Below are 19210 nucleotides of genomic sequence, written 5' to 3'. Positions count from 1 at the left end.
AGGCCCAGGACGGGCAGAGGAAGCAGGCTGGTCTCTTGTGCCCGGTCAGTGACCTTCAGTAGCAGGGGGTCTCGCCCACAGGTCTCGGCCTTAGCCATGCCCAGGACTCTGGCTGGGCCTTGGCAGGAAGTCCTTATGCCCCACAGGGAACTCCCACCCAGGGTTCACCCAACCAGAGCCCTGTGCCAGCCTTACCCCTGCGGGGCAGGTCCACCTAAAACGGCAGGACTGGGCCACAACTCTTGGGGCCACCCTGTTCTCTCCACAGAACTCCCCAGTTCTCCTTCATCCCTCTCCCTGATGCTTCTGTAGCTCCTGGCACAGTGGCAGTCCCTCCCCTCCTCCACCTCACTCCGCCTCACCCCTTGCCCTGGGGAGCCTGGAGTTGGTCCTGCTGGGTGAGAGGGTACCAGCAGAGGTGGCTTCCAGTGTGGCTGCCTGGGTCCCCTGAGCACACCCCAGATCCCGCTTTAACCCAGGGAGCACCTCCACGGGAGTGATGAGCACCTAATGAGTCTGAAGGAACGAAAGCACCACACGGTTCAGCTGTTTATTGTCTCCACGGGGTGGGTGAAGAGGAGTGGCCCAACTGAGCTGAGGAAGGTGACCACTGAGATCCCACCCTACCTGCTCAGCAGGCTGGGCAGAAAGGAGCAGCGCTGGGGACAGAGGACTGAAGATGCTGAGACCTGTGGGCCCCACCCCCGGGGTTTCCTCCCACACGGCTGCAGGCCATCCTTTCTGATCACTCCTGGGTTGCTTCCTGGTTAAGGGGCCGGAAGGTGAGGGAGATGGGCTTTTCAGGCATCAGGATGAGGTTGAATGTGGTGCCTACATCACTGAGATGTTGGATTTCAACTCTGAAGTTCTCCAGCATCTGAGAAAGGCCGATGGTAGGTTTAGGGAAGGGCAGAGGAGGATCTGTCTCCCTGGCCAGGCCCATTCACCCGCAGACAGTGCCTGTGAAGTGTGATCTGAGGGGCTCCAGGACTTAACCACCGGCTCCTCGTGCAGCCCTGCACAGTGCCTCACAATGCACCCTAGTGCTCCGTTCCCTCGATTTAGGCCTAGACCTTAACTCCTCTACACACCTGAGCCCTGCCCCATCCCATCACCACCATGGGGAACAGTGGGTGCTGAGTGGTTGAGCCTCAAAGAGGGGCAGCAGGGAATGAGGGGAGAGTCAGAGCATTAACTGGAGGTAGACGTGCTCCAGCCCTGACCTCCTTGGGCTCCGGACAGAGATGGGAGCAGGAAGGTTGGTGCCGTCACTGGGGCCAGGGCCAGCCCAGGGTGCCCAGATGTCCCCGGCTTGACTCACATTGATGAGGAAGATGGTCATCTCCAGCTCGGCGATCCGCCGTCCCAGACACTGCCGCACACCCCAGCCAAAGCCCAAGTTCCGGAAGTGAGTGACGTTCTTATCTTTGCTCAGCCATCGAGTTGGGTCAAAATTTTCCGGGTGGAAGAAGAAGGTGGGCTCTCGGCCCAGAGCATAGAGGGACACCTGCACCAGCGTCTGGGGCAAGGTGATCAGAGGCCTGAGTAAGCCCTGCCTCCCCACAGCCCTGAGCACAACGCCCCCCTTCCCCAGTCCCCTGCCCTCTCACCACCACTCCCACTCCCCAGAATGGCTGCCCGGCTCTCCAGGGCAGGACATTCTGCCCACTGTGCAACCCTGAACAAGGCCCCGTCCCTCTGTGATCCTTACCCACCAAATGGGGACGGCGGAAGACATAAGGCTAGGGTGATGGTTCCACCCTTTCCTCAGACCCAGGCAAACCGTGAAGTCTTCCTCTTAACCCTGGTTTCCAATAACATCCTAGAGGTCACCGCCCACCACGCCCACCACCTCTGCCCTTCACTCAGACTGAGACTGCTGCCATCAAGGGCCCCACCAGGGCCCAAGTGCCACCCTCTGTCTGCAATTGCAGCCTGCTCCAGCCCTCTCTGACTGGCAGAGCCTGCAGCCTGCTGGCTGCACCTACCTTGGCAGGAATCATGTAATCTCGAAGAACCAGATCATTTACAAGATACCTCTGCAGGGTCACGGAGATGGGGTGGAGTCTGCAGGAGAGCACTCAGAAGCTGATTGCCCCGAAGGCTGGTCGCAGCCCCCGAGCCCCACACCCTGCATGGCACTCATGCCAGAGCAGGGCCCTGGCTCTATTTCCTTTCTCCTCCAGACTTTTCCCTTCCTGCTTCCAACCTCCTCCACCAGCTCATCTTCCTAACCCTTGCCCCGGTCACATCCCCGGCCCTGCCCAGGGACTGCAGTTGGGGGTGGCATGGGTGGTTGTGGGCTTGCCTCAGAGTCTCCTTGATGCTGGCTTTCAGGAGTGGCACCAGCTGCAGCATTGCGGCCGTGTCTCCCTGGGCCTGGCGCCGGGCGGCCAAAACCTCTGTCCGTAGCATATCCTGCACCTTCAGGTTGCGTGCCATCTCGTACAAGTGCCACTGCAGGGTCATGGATGTCTGGTGGGGAGTAGGGCATACAGAAGACCAGAGGGCCTGTCACTCCAGGGCTCCTTGAGGTCCTTGACCTCATGCTAAATTTTCATTTCCAGGAACCTCTCTTTCCCCCACCCCATTCCAGTCTCCAAGACCATCCTCTGCAAAAGCAAAACACATTCCATTGTTTAAACGAGAAATGTCCAAAAAGCCTTTCTTGCTGGCCAGGCAGGAATGTTTGGGGCAGCACTTGTCCCTGCCCTCATCCCTCCTGTTGCCAAAAACCCACCCATCTCCCCAGCCAGTAGAGTGTCAGCTACACAGCCAACACCTTCTTCCAAAGAATTCCAGAGGCCCTTAGAGGCCAAATCCTTCTGTCATGATTGCACTTCAGAATGAATGTCATTCCTTTTGAAATGCCTTGTCAAACAGCCACCCCTCTCTCCAACAGAACTTCTCAAGGCCTTAGCATTCGCCTATAGCAGCATGGCTTCAAGTAAGGCTCAAAGATGCTGAAACCGGACCAACCAGATGTTTCCTATCAGTGTTGCAACTGGTGTGTGGTGTGTGTTGAAATTAATCAGCTAATCTCAATATAAGCCAGAGGTTATGACCACTAGCCCTTCGCCAGAGATCTGAGTGACCCTCATCAAATTCCTCAAGGATGACAAACCAGGCCCATTTGGGTCCCTAGCCTGGAGCAGCCCTCCCTCCTGGGGACTAGGACGTGGGTTGCTGACACATTATCTTACCAAGGATCATATTTTGTCCAAGGGACTTAGACACCCTCCTCTCTCCTCCTGGCAGGGGCAACAAGGACAAGCTGTCACACAGCTCTTTCTCAGCTTAAAATCCTTGCCTGGCTCCCCAGAGCCTCCAGATGAAATGCAGAGGCTCAGGCCTGAGCCACAGGGCCCCTCAATACCTGCCTTCTGCTCCCCCATCCCTCACTCCCCACTTCTCTCCAACACACACCTAATGCTCCAGCTACATGGAGTGGCACACAGCCCCCAAAGCCCTGAAGTCTTCCCCATGCTCACTCCTCTTCCTGGAATTCCCTTCCCCGCCTAACAAGCAAGGATGTGCTCCCTCCGCCAGACTCCAACCATATGTGTGTTTTCATCTCAGTACTGCCAAGGCCTTCTGTAGAGAGGTACTTGGAATTTAATCAGCTGTGTTACTAGCCGTGTGACCTTGACCAAGTTATTTAACCTCTCTGTGCTCCAGCTTCCTCATCTGAAAAAGGGGCGTGATGGTAACATACCTTAGAGGGTTGTCTGTGAGTATTAAATGAGGTAGCCTATGTAAACAGCTTAGAACCCTGCCTGCAGTACAGCATGTGCTTAATAAATGTTACCTCACAGTAATCATTTCTTTGGTGCAGGTGAGTGATTTTTGAAGACCTCTTCTACATAATAAACAGTGAACTATGTTTCAGGTATGCTCAGAGGCTCCATCTGCAGCCTGTCCCAGGGACCAAAACCCCTTTATCAGAGTGTTACACACATCTAATACCTGGGATGAAAGTGATTCACTCAGGGGCTTGACATGTGCTTCTCCCTGCTCCTGAAACGTTCTTTCTGCTCTCTCCTCCTGGCAGCAGCCTGCAAGAATTTTAGGCCCTCTGTGGAGGCTGCTCTGCGTCCTTCAGGGCTACGTGAGTCAGTCTCCACATCTCGGCTTGGCCAGTGGAGGGCACTTGCCTCCGTCATTGCAGTGTGCCATCCCTCCGTTGGCATCGCGGCCTCCCTGTCACAAGCTGAACTGTATAGCCCCTCCCAAAATTCATCTGTTGAAGTCCTAACCTCAGAACCTCAGGATGTGACTGTATTGGAGAGAGAACCTCTTAAAGATTTTAAAGTAAAACGGAGTCCTTGAGGAGGATCCTCATCCAATCCTGACTAGTGTCTTCGTGAGCTGAGATGATTCTGACAGACACAGAGGGAAGCCCATGCAAGAGAGAGGGAGAAGCCGGCCACCTATAAGCCAAGGAGAGGCGCCTTAGAATGCACCAACCCTACCGACACCTCGACCTTGGATATCCAGCCTCCAGAACTGTGAGAGAATAAATGTCTGTCGCTTAAGCCCCCCAGTCGGTGGGATTTGGTGACAGCGGCCCTAGCAAACCGGTACACCCCTCTCCTCTGAGCCCCGCGAGGACGTTTGAGGTCCATTGTATTCTTCCCTTTTACAGCCCAGTGCCTGAGCCTTAGCTAGTCAGTAAATACTAAACAACTCCACTACCACATGAGCACGGGGAAGTTTTAAAAATGTCGTAAGTGGGTGTTGAACAATGGGAACACACGGACACAGGGAGGGGAACATCACACACCGAGGCCTGTCGGGGATGGGGGTGGGGGTGGGGGTCTAGGGGAGGGATAGCAGGAGGTGGGAGGATTGGGGAGGGAACTGGGGAGGGATGACATTAGGAGAAATATCTAATGTAGGTGACAGGGGGATGGAGGCAGCAAACCACCATGGCATGTGTGTACCTATGTAACAATCCTGCACGTTCTGCACATGTGCCCCAGAACTTAAAAGTATAATAAAAAACTTAAAAATTGGAAAATGGGATATCACACAGGACGAAACGTTCTTAACATCCAGAAAAAGAAGTTTCTGGGGTGCCATGCTGCTATGGAGGGAGCACAAGGAATGCCTCTGGGCCTTGGGGGCAGCGTAGGGTACTGAGGGCTGGCAGGGGGAGGAGGGAGGACAGCAAAAGACGAGCCTGGACGGCAGAGCCTGGACAGCAGACCCTGGACGGCAGAGCCTGGACGGCAGAGCCCACACAAATGCCCCGGCCCCCGTGTTTCCAGGCTCCTGCCTGCTTCCTCGGATCCGAGTGAGCGTGTCCCCACCCCAGGGGCTGGGGGCGTTGTCCTCCATCAGCAGAGCTCTGACGGAGCGAGCATCCAGAGGGGATCTGAGACACCACTTGGAGCCTGGGCCTTGCCACCATGCCTGGCCCCTCCTCTCTCACAGGCAAAGAAAAATGGCTGATCAGCTTCAAATCATGCCCAGGGTGACTTGACTTTGACCTCACCTTCCTAGGAGATTAGCGCTTAAGAAATAGCAGTGGGGAGGGAGACATATTCTACATGGGTAGGGCCCCCTTGACAACACGGTTTTAGACAAAGAGGGGCACGTGGGCACGGGGGGAACAAGGTGCTGCCCCTACAGCCACCTCACCGTGTCCACACCTCCTGCCAGCATCTCCGTGACGTTGGCCTTGATGTCCTCGAAGGGCAGCCTGCTATCTCCCAGGAGTCTGTAGAGGATGCCACGGTAATTGTGGTCAACATTTCCTCTCTGTCTCAATTCCCAGGTGAAGTTCTGGGTGTATGTCTCAGCTGTGGGTCAGGAGGAAAGAAAAAAGAGTGAGGGTCCCCGCCGGTGGGCAGGCAGGAGGGCAGTCTGTGGTGAGAGGTGGCACCAGGGGCCTGGGGAGTCTGGAGCTCTGTGCTTCTTAGGCTGCCGTTTTACTGAGCACTTACTCTGTACTAAGCCCTTCATATCTGTTTTGTCGTTGAATTCTTGGGGTATGTGACATCATCCCCATTTGACAGATAACAGAGGCACAGAGAGATAGTCACTTGCCCAAGGTCACGTGGGCGTAAAGGGCAGAGGTGGGATCTGACTGCCATATCCTGACCAGCCTTCTCCACCCACCCTTCCCCAAGTCCCTGTCATCCAGCACAGCCATGGCTCAAACACTGGCCCTTTACCCTCTGGGGAGCATGAGCTCCTTTGAAGAAGATCACAGCCGTCTTTGCTCCTCTTTTTCCAGAAAAATCTAATAATCCCCAACAGCTAGCCAGCCTTCCGCCTGCCATTTCCAGGGGTCCCAGGGCCTTCCTGACACCCACACCTGCCCACCACAGTGTACGTTTCCTGCATGTCAAGTCAGTGCTCATTGACATAGCTTAGAACAAAGGGGCTGCCTGAGGCCTGGGGCTCCCAGAAGGAGAATGCAGCTGGAGGAGCCCTCACCTTTATTGAAAATCGTGTCCCACGCGGCCACATGGTCCTTCCAGATCTTGGTCCTGAACAGACGGAACAGGTCTGGGGGGAGGTTGAGCATGGGGGCGCTGGTGTGGAACATCTGGTAGATGGCGTCAATGAACCGCTGGGCCTCAGGGTCCACTACCTCCTCCAGCATGCCCTGGCGCTCCCCAAAAATGACATTAGTGATGGCTGCAGGGAGAAGCAGAGGCTGAGAAGCCACTTCCAGCAGGGCCATCTGAAAGCCACAGCCCCCAGGGACTCCTCCACCCTCACCTCCCTCAGCACGAAGCATCTCTTGCCCCTACCCTTAGCCTCCTTCAGTAAAGAAACAGAGGCCTGAGTCCCAAAGGGATAAGATGCCAGGCTGAGAAAGCTGGCCTCTGGAAACCACATAGGTTCCGCAGAAGGGCATGTGGATGACATGAAAGGTGGGAAGCAAGGTCTCTGGCACAGCTAGGAGAGGGCCTAGCCCAGGATGCAAGTGCTCTGACCATACTTCCACCAGGAGAAATTCCTCATCTGTAATTGGCTGAATTGGCTAAATACTTCCTGAAACAGATCAGAAAGGAGGCTGAGAGTCGTAAGTCCCTGGACAATTAACCATCCAGGACCTAGTCTGGCTGGATCTAAGAAGTTACAACAGCCTCAATCAGGTGAGGAATTTGAATACTGTTTTCACACAAAGCTCTGGGCCCCCCAGTTTCTGGCTATGACCACACGATCTTCATCAAGCCATGGGGCCTTTACATGTGCTGTTCCCTCTACCTCAACTGCCTGACTTCCTTACCCCATCTAGATAACTTCTACAGATTCTTCAATGCCCACCTCAGATGAACCACTGAACTCTCCCCTACCCGACTTCAAAGGTCTATGTCCCGGGAGGTGGAGACTTGCAGAATGAAGGGCCAAGCCAAGCTCTGGATTTGGAGGATAGTGGCAATAGCGACTTGTATGTTGGGGACCATTGCTCCTATAGCACAAATGCCAGATGAGAGAGAATGCCAGGTGAGGGAACCCCAGAGCGAGGGGTCTCACTCTGTTGCCGAGGGTGATCTTAAATTGCCTCTGGATAGCTGGCAATGGAGGATATGATCAGAAGCTCATCCCAGAAGCCCATCTCAATGCCTCTACAAGGTCTGTGCTGAACCTGAAGGTAAGAGAGTGAACACCCATCCCCATGCCCACTGCAAGCCAGGTGCAAGCCCCTTACACTCAAAGGCAAAGCGGAACAGGTCATCACTGATGTCCCCCGAGAAATTTCCAGAGCCCGCCTTCTTGATGCGTCTGTGCAGGACACTAACAAAGTCCCGAGACACTGCATCCAACAGGGGCACAAAGTTCTTGGTGGTCTCTGGAACCATCACCTCCTGGTTCAGGGCCAGTCGGTCTCTCTTCCAGGCTGCCGACTTCCTGAGAAAACATGGGCCCGCAAGCCCTCATGGTCACAGACCCCAGGCCTGGCAAACAGAGAGGGGGCTGACTCAGATTTCCCAGGAAGCTGAGTCACAGCTCACAGCAGCCAGCATTCCCACCAGGGCCCCTGCCCTCACCTCTCCCAGTGCCCTCTGCCTCTCACCTCCTCCCTGCTCTGCCTGGCTGGGAGAAGAGAAAGGAAAAAATAAAGTGAGGGGAACAAAACCCAACTCCCCTCCACCGGCTCTACTGAGAGCCGGGAACTGATATTCTCAGAACTCTCTGCGTAACTTTCAGGCTCTTTGCCTCAGCTGCAGGCACGCCTTTCATGCCACCCTCCCACCCCCCACTTTCTCCTGGACGCTCACCTTTGACACTCCGGGTCCCCTCTGTATAACATTTTTTGACTCTTGCACAAACGAAATTGACCAGCCTCTCCTCTTCTGCACCCCCCACCCACATCCCATTATTCACTTCTGTTGGAGGACCTCAGGTGCCCAAAACTGGGTGGGTCCTAATAAACCTCAATTCACGGTACATTCCTTTTTTTTTTTTTTTTTTTTTTTTTTTTTAAGACAGAGTCTCACTCTGTCGCCGGAGTGCAGTGACGTTATCTCAGCTCAGTGCCACCTCCACCTTTCAGGTTCAAGCGATTCTCCTGCCTCAGCCTCCCGAGTAGCTGAGACTACATGCCTGGCTAATTTTTTATTTTTTATTTTTAGTAGAGACGGGCTTTCGCCACGTTAGCCAGGATGATCTCAATCTCCTCACCTTGTGATCTGCCCACCTCGGCGTCCCAAAGTGCTGGGATTATAGGGATGAGCCACCGCACCAGGCCATGGCACACTCTTGAAAATCAATCCATGCAAAATCCTCTTCGTGACTTGGTAAGAATGTTATCGTAAACTTACCACTCACCCCAGAAACTAGGAGCTTGACAGTAACTTACACTGGTCCTTCCACATTCTTGGTTCGCTTCTAAGGAGACCACCCACCATAATCCCTTACTCTTGTCTGTATCTAATTTTATCTGATCTCTATTTATTCCTAAAAGGTACTATTATAAAATATATACTTGTTTTTAACTTCTTTTAAAAAGCTGTTGGCCAGGGACAGTGGCTCACGCCTATAATCCCAGACTTGGGGAGGTCAAGGCAGGTGGATCACCTGAGGTCAGGAGTTTGAGACCAGCCTGGCTAACCTGATGAAACGCTGTCTCTACAAAAAATACAAAATTTAGCTGGGTGTGGTGGTGGGCACCTGTTATCCCAGCTACTCAGGAGGTTGAGCCAGGAGAATCACTTGGACCAGGGAGGTGGAGGTTGCAGTGAGCTGAGACCATGCCATTGCACTCCAGCACACCTGACAGAGCGAGACTCCGTCTCAAAACTAAATAAATAAATAAAATAAAAAACTGTCACGCTTTTTCAGACTTGCTTTTTTCACTTAGTTGTATCGTTCTAAGTATCATCCATATTGCTGTGGGACACTGAGACCCTTTATTTTGACTGGTGTGTACTACAATTCACTCACAAACCGACTGGGCATTTAAGTAGCTTTCTGGTTTTTGATATCATGAACAGTACTACTGCAAACATTCTACTACACATCCCCCAAAGCAGGGATATTCTTTGGAATATATCCCTGAAGTCAAACTGCTATGTCACGGGTATGAAAATACTCCATTTCAGGAGAAAATGTCCAGTCATTTTCCAAAGTGGTGGCTCCAGTTTACACTCCCACCAGCAGAAGATGAGAGCTCCAGGTGTTCTGTAGCCTCACCAACACTTGATACGGCTGCATTTTACCTTTTTTCTTTTGAGACAGGATCGGTGTCAAAGTGCAGTGATGTGATCTCTGCCTACAGCAACCTCCACTTCCTGGGCTCCAGCAAGTCTCTGGCCTCAGCCTCGCAAAAGCTGGGACCACAGGCACATGCCAACACACCCAGCTAATTTGTTATTTTTTGTAGAGATGGGCTCTTACTGTGTGGCCCAGGGTGGTCTTGAACTCCTGAGCTCAAGTAATCTGTCCTCCTTGGCCTCCCAAAGTGCTGGGATTACAGGCATGAGTTACTGCAGCCCACCCACATTTTACATTTTTGATGGACTGATTGTGGTGGCTCATGCCTACAATCTTAGCGCTTTGGGAGGCCAAAGTAGGAGGATCACTTGAGCCCAGGAGTTCAAGACCAGCCTGGGCAAATGGCGAAATCCCATCTGTACTAAAAATGTAAAACCTGGCTGGGTGTGGTGAGATGCACCTGTAATCCCAGCTACTCAGGAGGCTGAGGTGGGAGGATCACCTGAGCCGGGGAGGCAGAGGCTGCAGTGAGCCATGATTGAACCACTGTACTCTAGCCTGGGTGACCAAGTGAGCCCCATCTCAAAATAAAAAAATAAAAATAAATTGATGGGTCAGACACAGGGGCTCATGCCTGGACTCCCAGGGAGGCCGAGGCAGGCGGATCACCTAAGGTCGAGAGTTCAAGGCCAGCCTGACCAACATGGAGAAATCCTGTCTCTACTAAAAATACAGAAAATTAGACGGGCGTAGTGGCACATGCCTGTAATCCCAGCTACTCGGGAGGCTGAGGCAGGAGAATCACTTGAACCCCGGAGGCGGAGGTTGCAGTGAGCCAACATTGCATCATTGCACTCTAGCCTGGGCAACAAGAGTGAAACTCTGTCTCAAACAAAGAAAAAAATTGATGAACAATTTGGTAGAAAACGGTATCCGCTATACTTAAAAACACTGATCTGTCCCCATGTAGGGCAAATGGCTCACTGCCCCTTTAGCCTGTATGGGACTCACAGTGGCAGGTCCCTGCTCTATTTGTCACTGTATCCCCAGCTCGTGGCACAAGTCCTGACTCATCAAGGGTGCTCAGTAAGGTGGGACTCAGTAAGCAAACCAATCATTGAGAACTCTGCCAGATCTTTAATTATTCTTAGGACCTTCAGTATGACCATTTCCCTGAAGGCTGGCGGAGCAATTCATCATCATCATCATCGTCATCATCGTTTTAGGAAGGCAGGTAAATGGCGGATATTCACCTAGAGGCCCCGCTAGGAGGCACAGGCACTGGCCTCAGCCCCTCACCCCTAGCCTCTGTCGTCTCCACAGCTCCCTACCACCTCCCTCCAGACCCTGGGAGATGGCCCAGGACTCACTTCAACAGGACTCCTACTGGTCTCTGGTAATACTGGTGATAGGCGACCCAGGGTGGGATGAGGAATCGTTCCGGGCTGGGGCCCTCCGACTTAAAGAGAAGGGCCACATCTTCAGGGTCGATGACGTAAACCGACTCCACATTGCCAAGCTTCTCCCTGGAGGGGTGGGGGAGAGAGGGTGATGGATGGATCCAAGCAGAGCTGTGGATACAGGCTCAGCACAGCTGCCTCACAGTTCCACAACTTGCTGACTGTGGGACCTGAGTCAAGGCCCTTAACCCCTCTGAGTCTCAGTTTCCTTTTCTGTAAAACAAAGACAAACACAGTACCTGTCTCACAGCGTTGCTGAAGGACAAGATGATAGCAAGAATATGGATGTGACCTTTGTGAAACATTCTACAAGTGACAGCTTTATGATCACTGTTGCTGCTGTCCCACAGAACATCCCCAGGGCCAGCCCAAAGCCCACCCCAGAGCCTTCCATGGCCCAGCGAGTCCTCTGCTCCACGCACACTCTTCCTGTGTTCATTCCACAACAGCCGCTGCTTCTCACCGGTCCACAGAACTCAGAACCACGGCACACTTTCGTGTCACGGCTAGAGTGAGTCACTATAGCTTGCAAGGTAGGTCATATTCCAGGCCAAATCCCTGCCAGACTCTACAACGGAAATTCTGGGAGTGGCCACCCTGCCCCTAAGAGTCAGAGGCCCCCCGACAACACACTTTGTCTCTATTAAAATAAAACTTCAGTAAAACATCAGGCCCCAGCCTACAGGCAGGGAGGAAGGGTTTGCAAATCGCTTTGCAGACAGTCTCTATTAAATACAACTGGGTTTTTGTTATTGTTTTGAGGCAGAGTCTCTGTTACCCAGGCGAGAGTGCAGTGGTGTGATCACGGCTCACTGCAGCCCTGACCTCCCAGGCTCCAGCGATCCTCTCACCTCAGCTCCCCCAAGTAACTGGGACTACAAGCACCCACCAGCATGCCTTGCTAATTTTTGTATTTTTTGTAGAGATGAGGTTTTGCCATGTTTCCCAGGCCGGTCTCCAACTCCTGGGCTCAAGAGATCCTCCCACCTCAGCCTCCCAAAGTGCTGGGAAAGCGGGTGTGAGCCACCGTGCCTGGCCAAATACAGCTGTTAGATATGACTGGTGTTCTTACATGAAGAGAAGAGGAGATGGATACACACGGAGGAAAGACCACGTCAACACACGGGGAGAAGACGGCATCTAACTCCAAGGCGAGAGACCTCGGAAGAGAGCAAGCAACTCACCCAAAACCTTGATCTCTGACTTCTAGTTTCCAGAACTGCCAGAAATTAATTCTATTGTTTAAGCAAAAAATGAGAAATAAAAATACAACTACCACAAAACAACAGGAAATTTCACTTCTTGTTGGGAATACTCTGAACCCCTCTGTGGTGACTGAGCAACTCCAAGCTTCTGGAAGAATTGGCAAAACCCAAGCTTTCTGAAATAAGAAGAATAAATTGTTGGTGATTTTTAACCTGTAAATTATCTTAGAATTTGGTTTCCCCGAAATAAGTTATTTGCTTTGTGTTACTTGCTGTATCAATTATATTTGAGAAAATGAAGGACAATGTGAAATGCTGAGATGTGACTTGTACCTTTGGCTCTGCTGAGCTGCAGCTTGTGACTTTGGCTCTGCTGAACTGTTCTGGTAAAAACAGGAACTCTGTGAAAGGGACTAAGCAAGTAGCTTGACTGCCGGAGAGAGACGAGGGCGTGTCCTGGGCTTCTCGTAGCAGAGAGCCTATCAACGGACGTGTAATGCAGAGGCTTATTACCTGGATTCCTTTCCCAGGAAAGGAATATTGATTATAGCCCTGGAAAGGGAATACGACCCTTATGGAGAGCCTATAAATGGATGCATGAGGGGCGTCTGTCTCTGTGGTGGAGATAAGGATGTAAAAGTCTTTCTTCGCCCACTGCTCCTCCGGGCCTGCATGGAGGCCCCTCTTCTTGCAGTTTTGTGGTCAGGCTGGTTGTCCTGTGTCAGATCCTGCTCCCCTGCAGCTGTGAGCCCAATATGTTCTTGCTGATAATCATAAGTTTATGTTTAACCTCTATTCTTGCTAAGGTATATGATTTCTGTGCTGACACACAGAAAGTTATCTTTACATTGTTCTGCTTTTATGATACCACGTTGTGATTTTTGTGCACATGTTTTTGCAGATGTATTCTTTTTGTATAATTATCACTGAAACTTTCCATAACCTCGCTCCCCCTCCCCTATTGAAAGAGCACAATTAAAAACTGAGGTTTTCAGGGGAATGTCAGGCATCCATGGAGCAGCATTATCTGGTATCTTCCCTGGGCCCGGCTATAAGGAAAACTTTTTCCTTGTCTCTCTTTCTTTCTCACCGACCACTCAATCACTTTGAGAGATCTTAAACCCACGTCGATGTATTGGGATCTGGTCTTGTCAATAACTTCTTGCTTGCCTCTCCCTTCTGTCTAAGAAAGTTAATTTAAGATATATTTTTAGGCAAAGTATAAAAACATACAGATACAAGCCAAGGGCGCTCGTGGGTGCGCGCATTCTCTCTCTCTCTCTCTTCTCTCAGTAGTGCAGCCTTAACCACTGAGCCAGAAAGCCTGGACCTGCTTTGATGAGTCTCAGGCCTTCACTTGTTCTGTGCCCTCCCAAAAAAAAAATCCCCTCAGTGTTTTTCCAGCTACCACGTGTCTTTGCACTAACTAGCTCCATAACCCTACCCCAGCTCAGCCAAGCCCTTGAACTGACTGCTATTATCATTATCAATTTCCACTTCTGGGAATCTAGGCCAAGGCAATGATCTGACATCAACAACGATGCCTGATGGATGAGGATGCCCATTGTAGCATCACGTCTAACAGAAAAAAAGTCAAAAGTAGGCTGTACATTCACTTTAAAGAACTGGTGGGGAAAAAAATCTATACTGGGACTACCATGTTGTCTTTTATAATTATATTAGAGGCCGGGCATAGTGGCTCACACCTGCAATCCCAGTGCTTTGGGAAGCTGAGAAAAGAGGGGGAGGATCGTTTGAACCCTGGAGTTCAAGGCTACAGTGAGCCATGATGGCTCTGCTGTACTCCAGCCTGGGAGACAGAGCAAGACCTTGTTTCAAAAAATAAATAAATATTAATAAGATAGATCAAGAAAAAGGAAGAAGATACAAACAAACAAAATGGGATCTAGCCCCAGAAAAGTCTGAGGACCACTAAACAGCACTTCCTCTTAAATTAAGAAAAATAATTTTATATTAGAGAGAGAAGTGAGGAAAGTAGTCCTTGATATATTATTGTGGGACAACGCAAGTAGCATATACAGTATATTCACATTCTTTTCTTTTCTTTTTTTTTTTTTTTTGTTTTTTTTGAGACAGAGTTTTGCTCTTATCGCCCAGGCTGGAGCGCAATGGCACGATCTCGGCTCACCGAAACCTCAGCCTCCCGAGTTCAAGCAATTCTCCTGCCGCAGCCTCCCGAGTAGCTGGGATAACAGGCATGAGCCACCACGCCCAGCTAATTGTGTATTTTTAGTAGAGACGGGGTTTCTCCCTGTTCGTCAGGCTGGTCTTGAACTCCCGACCTCAGGTGATCCACCCACCTCGGCCTCCCAAAGTGCTGGGATTACAGGCGTGACCCACTGAGCCCGGTCGTATATTCACATTTTTAATGATACTTCAATGTTATTGGAATTGATTGTACCTGACTTCAATTTTTCATTTTTCTAAATTTTCTAAATTGCTCTATATAAAACAAGAACAGCTTTTGTATTAGGAAAAACCCCACAAAAGTTATATTTTAAATTCCTCACATTTATTCCGAAGTCTATTGTTTATTAGCTGTAAGTTCGAGTTGGAAGTCAGACAATTCCGGTTCCCGCCCCGGCTTTGCTCTCATGAGTTGTGTGACATTGACAAGACCCTTTTTCTCACTAGGCCTCAGTTTCCCCATCTGTAAAATGGGGAAGTAATAACACCAACTACAGGGACATGTTACAAGAGTCAGATGGAAGTGACTCCGAAAACAGAAAGGTGAGGCAGGAAAATAGGGTCTGGAGGCAGGGAACATAATAAGGCCGATTCACACTCCAGTTCTAACAGGAAACATCCTCTCCATAGGGCGTATCATTTTGTAACTTGAATACTTCATCCTCTCTATTTACATAAGGCATACCTGAAGCAACCAGTGGAATTCTCTAGGGGGTAAATTCCCCACAATTCTAATGGGACCCTTGAGCCCCTGCGCTTGGCTCACCCCTCACGCTGTGGACTGTACTTTATTTTCAATAAACCCCTTCATTCTTTCCTTGCTTTGTTTGTGCATTTTGTCCAATTCTTTGTTGAAGGTGCCAAGAACCTGGACGCCCTCCACCGGTAACGAAGGGGCTGCATAAAAGAAGGAGTTGCTACTGGGGGTCTAGGAAATGGTGCAAAGGGAAGAGAGGAGGAAGCAGGGGTAGCTAGAGATCTATGTGAAGTGAGCACCGGACAGAGGCACCAACAGGCCTAGGAGAGCGGGAGGAAGGGGAGATCTGGAGGGGAGCAACCTTCCAAACCCAGCGCTTCCACCCGGAATGAGGTGGGGCGCGGGGTAGGGAAGCCCTTGCCACCAACCAGCTATCAAAAGGGGCAGTTTGGACTTTAGAGGAGTTATGAGAGAGGGAGGGAGGGAGCAGCTGAAGCCCCAGCACAAACTAGCCTGTCCTCCCTCCCACCCCCAACCCAGCCATCCAACCTGCCAACTCATTATACCCGTCCCCGTCCCCTTCGTGACTGACCCACTAGAATGCTCTGAGTTGTAAAGATCTTTCATTTAAACGAAAACATACTGTCCCTCCCGGTCTCCCCTCCCAGCCCCAGACCACCCACTGCACCACCTCCCTTCCCTCTCAACCAGACTCTTAGCAAAGAGCTCAGGGGTGGCTGGAAGGCTCCCCACCGTGGAAACCCGCTTTAGCAGTTCTTCCAGGAAAAAGCCACAGGCCGGCGGGGCGCAGTGGCTCACGCCTGTAATCCCAGCACTTTGGGAGGCCAAGGCGGGTGGATCAGGAGGTCAGGCGTTCAAGACCAGCCTGGCCAACATGGTGAAACCCCGTCTCTATTAAAAATACCAAAAAAAAAAAAAAAAAAAAAAAAAAAAAAAAATTAGCTGGGCGTGGTGGTGCTCGCCTGTAGACCCGGCTAGTCACGAGACTGAGGCAGGAGAATCGCTTGAACCCGGGAGGCGGAGGTTGCTGTGAGCCGAGATCGCGCCACTGCACCCCAGCCTGGGCAACACAGCAAGACTCCATTAAAAAAAAAAAAAAAACAAAACCGCCACAGGCCCTGGGGGCTTAGAGACCCAAAGACCAAAAAAAGGCCTTTCCTCCTAGCAGGAAGCCAGGCCGATTCTTGGGAAAGGGCAGGGACAAACTCAGGGGCTCCAGCGCCCCAGGGCCGAGGGCAAGCTCAGCTCCCCAGCAGGACGGGAATCTCGCTGGGTGACCTCTCTGAGCCTCAGTCTCCCCTGACCTTGGGGATAACAAACGCTTGCAAGGTGTGCGGAGGATAACGGATGCAGGCAGGCACTCAGCACCCACCTCTCTCAGAGTTTCAGAGGGAGCGGGCCTGCCTCAGGCCAGGGAACCGGGGACGCTTTCCCTTTTACCCGCCACCATCCCAGGCCTGAGAAGGAAGATCAGAAGTTGGACAGGAGAGGGCTGGCCGCCGCGGTCGTCACCGTAGTGCCCCACTGTTGGCGCGGGTGGGCTCGGGTCAGCTCGGGTGGGCTTGGGTCAGCTCGAGTGGGCTCGAGTGAGCTCGGGTAGGCTCGGGTGAGCTCGGGTGGGCTTGAGTCAGCTCGGGTAGGCTCGGGTGAGCTCGAGTGGGCTCGGGTCAGCTCGAGTGGTATCGGGTGAGCTCGGGTGGGCTTGGGTCAGCTCGAGTGGGCTCGGGTGAGCTCGGGTAGGCTCGGATGAGCTCGAGTGAGCGCCGCGAGCAAGGGCCGAGGCCCGCCGAAGCCAGCCGAGGTGCGCCGGGGATGCAGCGCCCGCGCACGCAGGGCGGAGAAACGCTCCCTGCTTCGCCGCTGCCTCCTGGCAGGACCCGCGGAGCTAGCGTCCCAGCGCCCCCGTAACACCTGAGAGCGCACAGAGTCCGTGCAGGGGAACTTGGCGGCAGAGTGACGGGGACCTAGGAACCGGCAGGGACGGAGCGCCTCGACCTCGCCCTGCGGTCAACGCTGGCCCTTCCGGGCGAGGATGGGCTGGGGCGGCCGCCGAGGTGAGGCGGGGGTGCGCGGCTAGCGCAGAGCGCGGGAGCGGGCGGGGGGCGCCGCCAGGGCGGACCCGAGGCCGGAAGCGCGCGGCCCGGGCGGCGGCGGCGGCGGCGGCGGCGGCGGCGCGCGCTGGGAGGAAAGCTGGGGTTGTCGCTAGCGCCGCACTGGACCACGCGGCGACCTTTTCACTCTGTGCTCTGAACTGCAAATCACTCGCCCTCCCCCCGTTTTTAAAACTCGCTGCCTGGGCTGACACCTCCAGGGCCAGGAGTTCGAAACTTCGCCCCAGTTGCCCTTCCTCAGACCAAGGTGTGGTTTGGTTTTGTTTGGGACGGGGGCCTCCCTCTGTCGCCCAGGCTGGAGTGCAATGGCGCGGTCTTGGTCACTGCAGCCTCCGCCTCCCGGGTTCGAGCGATTCTCCTGCCTCAGCCTCCTGAGTAGCTGGGATGACAGGCGTCCGCCACCACGCCCGGCTAATTTTTATATTTTTAATTAAGACGGGGTTTCGCCACGTTGGCCAGGCTGGTCTCGAACTCCTAACCTCAAGTGATCCGCCTGCCTCGGCCTCCCAACGTGCCGGGATTACGGGTGTGAGCCACCGCGCCGTGCCAGATCTAGGGTTTGGACCCATTAAAGATCTTCCCTGCAGATGGCTGGTGATCTTGCCACCAGTTGTTTGAAAAGTGGATGCCTGGTTTAGGGTACGTGATTAAGACATTCACAGATTGAAATATCCCCGATATATTTCTGTATTTGAATTACAAAAAGAAGAAAAAGAAGACGAGGTTGGACAGGAGTCTGGAAGCGGAGAACAGCCTGTTCGGGGAGTGGGGAGCACCGCGGAGCTGCCCGGCCCCTCCTCCTCCCTGTCCCATCGACTCCCACCCTCTGCCAGACTTACCTGTAAATGGGGCCATACTTCTGGAAATTCTGGACTTGGTGAAGGTGGATTTTGTGTGTGCCCGACTCTCTCCAGAAATGGTACAGGTTTAGCCAGCCATTGTCACCAGGAGAGGGGATCTCATTGAAGGGGCGAGGACTGCGAGTGGAGATTCCAGCTCCCTGGCCGGCGGGCACCCTGGGACGCCCCAGCCCCTCCCTGGGGGCACTCAGAAAGGTCTGGCAGCCTTTGACCAGGACTGAGCGTGGGGGAAGACCTTTGGCCAGCATGCTGTCCCCACAGCTGTGACTGTACCTGCTCCACTCTAACGGGGACTCCCAGGATGACTGTGGGCCTGGGGCACCAGGGCCAAGATTATAACTATCATCTCAAGGCCACGCCAGAGGCTGATAAAACATTCACGTCCTTCCTCATCCTGCAGGCTCCAGCCCACACACAGCTCCTCCCTTACTCAGTACGAAGGTTCAGTCTGGAATTTCTGCAGCCAGGGCAGCTCCCCAAAGGACAGGGAAACCCCTCTGTCCCTGCCCTCAGTGCCAGCCCTAGCAGACTCCTGAAATACCTGCCTGTGCCTTTGCCTGAGCTGGGGCCTCCTACTGGCCCCTGCAGCGGGGTGCATGCCCTGGCAGCCTTTGGTCAAGATTGCAGACAACCTGTGTTTGGGGGGCCCAAGAGAAGGTCAGAGCCATCTTGCCAGCTTGGGGCAACATACATCTTAGTTATGGCCCCACTGTATAGACACACATCATTAAACAACTGGGATACGTTCTGAGAAATGCATCCTTCGGCTATTTCATTGCGGTGTGAACATCACAGAGTTCACTGACACAAGCCTGGATGTCACAGCCCACCATACACCTAGGCTACACGGGATAGCCTATTACTTCTAGGCTACAAACCTGTACAGCATGTACTGTGCTGAATACTGTGGGCAATTATAACACAAACACAAGTATTTTTTTAAACATAGCTAAACACAGAAATGGTACCATAA

General features: G+C 52.7%; 2 protein-coding genes across 2 annotated transcripts in view; one reads left to right on the top strand and one right to left on the bottom strand.

Annotated features, from left to right (window-relative positions):
* CCDC33 (coiled-coil domain containing 33) overlaps positions 1-3889 on the top strand; it is a 123518-nt gene extending 119629 nt beyond the window's left edge. Inside the window, exon 20 of the mRNA XM_074392676.1 lies at positions 3836-3889. Within this exon, the coding sequence (XP_074248777.1) occupies positions 3836-3850 (15 nt within the window). The 3' untranslated portion in view covers positions 3851-3889. The remainder of the gene's footprint in view (positions 1-3835) is intronic.
* Positions 537-18485, bottom strand: CYP11A1 (cytochrome P450 family 11 subfamily A member 1). The gene is made up of 9 exons (XM_003944160.4): positions 18217-18485; positions 11046-11201; positions 7670-7869; positions 6445-6648; positions 5644-5804; positions 2309-2475; positions 1989-2067; positions 1322-1519; positions 537-877 (listed from the first exon to the last, which is right to left on the bottom strand). Exons 1-9 carry the CDS (start codon positions 18483-18485, stop codon positions 746-748), a joined length of 1566 nt encoding a protein of 521 aa, XP_003944209.1. The 3' UTR covers positions 537-745.
* Positions 18486-19210: the final 725 nt, after the last annotated feature.

The sequence above is a fragment of the Saimiri boliviensis genome, chromosome 2, assembly GCF_048565385.1.
Source record: "Saimiri boliviensis isolate mSaiBol1 chromosome 2, mSaiBol1.pri, whole genome shotgun sequence".
NCBI classification, from domain to species: domain Eukaryota; kingdom Metazoa; phylum Chordata; class Mammalia; order Primates; family Cebidae; genus Saimiri; species Saimiri boliviensis.
This window is presented reverse-complemented; position numbering and strand designations above follow the sequence as displayed.

Bases quoted from the DNA above. Each gene is read 5' to 3' on its own strand.
- CYP11A1 (XM_003944160.4), bottom strand. From the start codon at position 18,485: ATGCTGGCCAAAGGTCTTCCCCCACGCTCAGTCCTGGTCAAAGGCTGC. The intron at 2,476-5,643 runs GTGAGGTGGCTG...ACTCCCCACCAG, and splicing joins TGGCAGGAGGTGTGGACACG to ACATCCATGACCCTGCAGTG. The intron at 1,520-1,988 runs GTAGGTGCAGCC...ACCTTGCCCCAG, and splicing joins ATTACATGATTCCTGCCAAG to ACGCTGGTGCAGGTGTCCCT.